Source organism: Panthera tigris, chromosome D1, assembly GCF_018350195.1.
Source record: "Panthera tigris isolate Pti1 chromosome D1, P.tigris_Pti1_mat1.1, whole genome shotgun sequence".
NCBI classification, from domain to species: Eukaryota; Metazoa; Chordata; class Mammalia; order Carnivora; family Felidae; genus Panthera; species Panthera tigris.
The window spans coordinates 8,294,514-8,299,917 of NC_056669.1; the positions used below are offsets into that span (position 1 = coordinate 8,294,514).

The 5,404-nt window shown below is 43.6% G+C and overlaps 1 protein-coding gene across 1 annotated transcript; it reads left to right on the plus strand.

The window, feature by feature from the left end:
• Positions 1-416: 416 nt before the first annotated feature.
• Positions 417-3,599, plus strand: LOC107179197 (glutamine synthetase-like). Its single transcript, XM_042958904.1, has 2 exons — positions 417-553; positions 2,946-3,599. Exons 1-2 carry the CDS (start codon positions 417-419, stop codon positions 3,469-3,471), a joined length of 663 nt encoding a protein of 220 aa, XP_042814838.1. The 3' UTR covers positions 3,472-3,599.
• Positions 3,600-5,404: the final 1,805 nt, after the last annotated feature.

Here is a 5,404-nt window from a genome sequence, read left to right on the forward strand (position 1 = left end):
TCCAGGCCAATGAACCTACAAGTACAAAACGTACTTGTAAACCACTGACATCTGATGAGTTACTATGCAGGCCCAACCTTTCAAATGTGAAAAACCTTTGAACTAGGAAAAAAAATTAGTTGCTTAAGGCAGTGATTAATCAGTGAGCCAACTATCCCCAAAGCCCACGATGTTACCAGGTAAATAAATAAGCACTAGAGATTGGAAAAGGGTGTACCTGTTTTTACCCTGTGAGCTGAGACACAGCCAAGAGTCAACAGCACCAAGTGCTGGGACTCACACACCCTATTGGCAGACACTGAACACAAAAGCCGTGTTTCTTCAGTACGGTGGGAAAAGACATTTCCCTAAATTTCACACAACCAGAAACTGGCACTGCAAGCTGGATATTGCTGCATTTGCATCACTGATCCTGCATGTGGAATTTCCAACGCAACTCCCCCATCCCTCTTTCTCTGACTTCGCGTCTGATTGGCTCCAGGATCAGCCGTGTGGAGCCTGACGCCAAGCTGCCAGGCTGGCGCATAGCAGGGTTTTCTGGGTTTGCAACAAAGTAACTCCACAGTATACTTGCGTGGGCCCTGGAAGAAGGACCTGTTTCTTCCAAATAAAGGTGGACGTGGACGCTCCAAGGTCATGTGACAGATTAAGGATGAACCTCTAGATTTTTTTCCTGGCACCTGTATTCCACACCCACTTACATTTCAGGAGATTTCCTTAGGTTCACCTAGTTGTAAGAGGTAAAAACTCACTCAGTGCCTCTGGTAATTGTGAGTAGGAATGAACAGGGACGTGGGTCCACAGAGTAGAACTTCCGTCACAGCTTAGAAAATCAGGGAAGTGTGAACAGCCTCAGAAGAACAAAAACTGGAGCATCTGGAGATTTCTGATGCAAGGATATTGGATAAGCAGTCTGATTCAACTAGAAAAAGAAAACACAAATCCTGTCTCTAGAATCCCTTCCCCAAAACTTGGATCTCAAAGAACTCCTGTGAACTCAAAGTAAAAAAAAAAAAAAAAAAAGAAAATCACAACACAAAGAAGACATCATTAGTGACATTAGCAAAAATGTAGAACCACTGGAACTTTCTATTTTGGTGGAATGTAACAATGGTACTGTTAATTTCACTCAGGAATTTACCCATGAGTAAAGAAAACATGTGTGCCCTGAAACAGTTGGATTCAAATGTTCAGCGCAGTTGATTCGTAATAGTCCCAATCTGGAAATAGCTCAAGTATCCTCTGAACAGATTAAGGGGTAAACAAATTTTGATATAACTATACAATGGAACACTACTTAGCAATAAAAAAAAAAAAGAAATGAATTACTGATAAATGCAATAATATTATACTTAGTGAGAGAAGCCAGAAAAAAGAATACGTTCTGTATGATTCCCTTTATGTGAAATTCTAGAGCAGGCAAAACCAACAGTCTATCAGATAGCAGAACAGAGCTTGTTCTGGGCAGGGGGTCGGTGGGGAATTAGCTGCAGTTAGACCAGGGACATTTTGGTGTGATGGAAATATTCTGTACCAAGATTGTGGTGGTGATCACAGGTACCTGCATTTTCCAAAACTTATCAAATGATATGCTTACAATGCATTTTATTTGCATTTTATTATATGCAAACATACCACCATAACAGTATTTTTAAAAAGAAAATAAATAAAGGGCACCTGGGTGGCTTAGTCGGTTGAGCATCTGACTCTTGATTTCGGCTCAAGTCATGATCTCGAAGTTCGTGAGTTCGAGCCCGCATCAGGCTCTGTGCTGACTGTCCACTTGCATGCGCGCGCACACACACACACACACACACACACACTCTCTCTCTCTCTCTCTCAAAATAAACATAAAAAAGTAAAAATGGTTTCAGATGAAGAAAAGTTAATTATTTTATACTTCTGAGATAAGATATTGATGAGCCCTTTGTTTTCTTTCAGACTGATCACAGGTATTTGAGTTTGGGGCAAGAAGAATTAGTTTTGTTTTGGGGTCACTGTTTTATTTCTTTGCTATTTAATGTTGAGATTGGTGGCCTTTGATGTCAATTATTCTCATGAAAGGAATAAGCCATTCCCTCAATAAACTAGACATTAACCTCTTTGCTCTCAATTTTTTCCCTATTAATTTTTAGCTTTAGGGTACAAAACAGCACAACACAAATTATGAGTACAGTTCCTTGAGCAAAGAGAAGCTATGTATTTTCCAATTAAAAATATGTATTATAGAGTCATTCAGACTGCAACGTGGGTTTTTAAGGAGGTGGCATTTTTTTCTCTTTAACATGTTTGGTAATTAATATTGGAAAGACACAGCAATTCTGCTATGGCACTAATCGAAACACGAAAAAGTTTTAATTCCTATGAATTCAAGTTGAATGCTTTATTATGAAGGGGCAAATACATATCTACATTCAGTTAGACTTCCAACAGTAACAGTAAAGATGCTTCCTCAGTTTTATAACATATGCTTCTCAAGTATATTAATAGAAGTCTTATTACTATTATATTTATTTTCTTTGGAATGTTGTCAGACTGATTTTTTCCGGAGCAGCAGACAAGAAGCAAATGTGTTTTGATCATCGGTTCTTACTCATGAGTATCCAAAAATGCCACCTTCTGGGGGCAGGGTTGGACGTTCCAAAGGCCAGCATTTTACAAGTCTGCCTCAGGGTTTTACAATTCTCAGCCAGCTCTGTCCTCACCCCAAAACATGTGCTCTTTTTTTTAAGTTTTTAAATTTATTTGGTGGGGGGCAGAGAGAGAGAGAGAGAGAGAGAACCCCAAGCAGGCTCTACACGGTCAGTGCAGAGCCCGACGCAGGGCTCAAACACACGAACTGCAAGATCGTGACCTGAGCTGAAATCAAGAGACGCTTAACCAACTGAGCCACCCAGGTGTCCCCAAAACATGTGCCGTTAACCCCTGTACGACACCACCTGCAGAAGTTTACAGTCAAGCTTAAGACACGGGACCAAAGGAATCGACATGGGAGATCATCTCTGGGTGGCCCGTTTCATCTTGCATCGTGTATGTGAAGACTTTGGAGTAATAGCAACCTTCGATCCTAAGCCCATTCCTGGGAATTGGAATGGTGACGGCTGCCACACCAACTTCAGCACCAAGGCCATGCGAGAGGAGAATGGTCTGAAGTACATTGAGGAGTCCATCGAGAAACTGAGCAAGCGGCACCAGTACCACATCCGAGCCTACGATCCCAAAGGGGGCCTGGATAATGCCCGGCGCCTAACCGGATTCCACGAAACCTCCAACATCAACGACTTTTCTGCTGGTGTGGCCAACCGAGGTGCTAGCATCCGCATTCCCCGGACTGTCGGCCAGGAGAAGAAGGGTTACTTTGAAGACCGTCGCCCCTCTGCCAACTGTGACCCCTTTTCGGTGACAGAAGCCCTCATCCGCACATGTCTTCTCAACGAAACTGGCGATGAACCCTTCCAGTACAAAAACTAAGTGGACTAGACTTGCAGCCATCAAACCCCTCCTAATTCTCCATCCTGCCTCCGTGTTTGCCCCTCTCTTGACTGTCCTAATAGCTATAACTCAAAGGGCAGAATATCAAGGTCTTTTTTTATTCCTCATGCCCAGTTAACATCTCTTGCTTTCTTTGACCAGGATAAGAGGGGTCAAGTTCTTAATCTTTTTACATCCCCCCTCTTTTTTCCCTGTCACTGAAACTGTCTAGTACATTAGTGGGGAGGGGGTGGGGAGACATAACCACTGTTTCCATTTAATCAGGTGTGTTTGTCCAATAGGTGTAGCTATCCGGACAGAGCATAGTATTTGTGAAGGGAGGGGGAGGGCTTTTTCTTCGAGGTAGCTGAGTGCTGGGGTGGGGGGAGGGTTACTTACTCTGGGGTTAGGTTAGGATTTCCTCTCTTGGTGGGAAGTTCCACTTTGTTATAAAGTTATAACCAGCTTTCTATTAAAAGTGAGATTTAGGAGAGTACCAGGCAGGAAAATGCCCCTCTCCTCCTGGTACAGCACTTCCCTTACCTGGGGCTATATGCCCTCACCTGAAGACAAGCTCAGCAGAAGGATGGATTGACCTACCTTAGAAGAAAAAGTTCTTACTGCTTGGTGTCCTCCATTTATAACACAAAGCAGAATAGTATTTTTATATTTAAATGTAAAAACAAAAAAAATTATATATATAAAAAAAAAAGACACGGGACCAATCCACATGACATAATCAGTGCATTCCGGCTTCACGTTCCTCTCTGTTCCAGGCAGACCCAACAGACCTCATGCCGCTTGATTTTCTGCCAGCACACCCACCCCACCCAGTTTTCATCCCCGACCAGGGAGGCACTCCCTCTGTCTGTTAGCACCCCGGCTCCCTGGCTGCTGAGTAGTGACAGAGGAGATCCAGAGACTGGGATAGTTGGAGACACTGCAAATCTATACTCCCGAAAGCTCAGTGAATACTCCCCAGTCCTTGGGAATTGCTGTCCGTGCGATGGCGTATTTAGTGGCTCTTCTGATTCTTTGCATTCCTTTACGTTTCTGACGCTAAACCTACTTTCTACAAAAGGACAAATTTCACATGAAGATAAATGTAAGTAATCATGATATTATGGACCTTTATCCCCATGTAAGAATTTCTCTACATTTTTATTTTCCTCCTCTCCCACTCTCTCTTCAGTTTTATTTTTTCCGCTCTCTGCTGTCTCTCCACAGTCCTCTCTCTCCTTCCCTTTCTTGCTCTCAGAGTCTCTGCTGCCCTTTCCCTTTGACCGTCTCAAGCGTGCAGTTGCCACGACACCTCCCCTAGGTGTGTGCAGTGCTCCCTTTTCCACATCCTCGGTGGGGGTCCCTCCCCACTTCCCTTAAGTGTCTCTTCCAGCCACCACTCTATTAAAACTGCTTTCCTTGAGGTCTTGAGCAAAGTGCCAATGTCAAATCCGATGGCCTCTCCTTGGACCACGTGTTTCTCAGTCTCTGTCAATATTGCACACCCCAATGACCACCATTTCCTTCTTGCACCTTTGCTTCCATGATGTGACTCTCTCCCAGTTCCCTTCTACCTTCCTGTTATCTTCTCAGGCTGCTTTCATTGCCTCGAAACTTCCTTCCTCCTCTCTGAGGTATATCCACCAAAGGACCTTCCTCCTCTCTCTCTCCTCTCTCACACAGACTCCCTCAACAAGATCACCGGCTTCCAATCTTGGAGATCCCAACAAACCCGCCTCTCAAGGCTTTGCTGGGTCACCATGAACCAGTGATTTTAAGCATTATAATTGCCTGAACCCTCCTCTTCTTCCTCCTCACCCATTTTGGTGACCGTCACTGACTTCTGCTGAAGAACTAAACTTCACCTTGTGTTTTAGTGCGTATATATCTTCTCAAGTCCAATAGGAGATCATTAATACCAGTGTCTTCTTTC

What these genes read in the sequence shown, in the direction of transcription:
- LOC107179197 (XM_042958904.1), top strand. Translation starts at nt 417, where the DNA reads ATGTGGAATTTCCAACGCAACTCCCCCATCCCTCTTTCTCTGACTTCG. An exon ending in TTTTCTGGGTTTGCAACAAA is followed by an intron (nt 554 to 2,945) that starts GTAACTCCACAG and finishes CACCACCTGCAG; the next exon opens with AAGTTTACAGTCAAGCTTAA.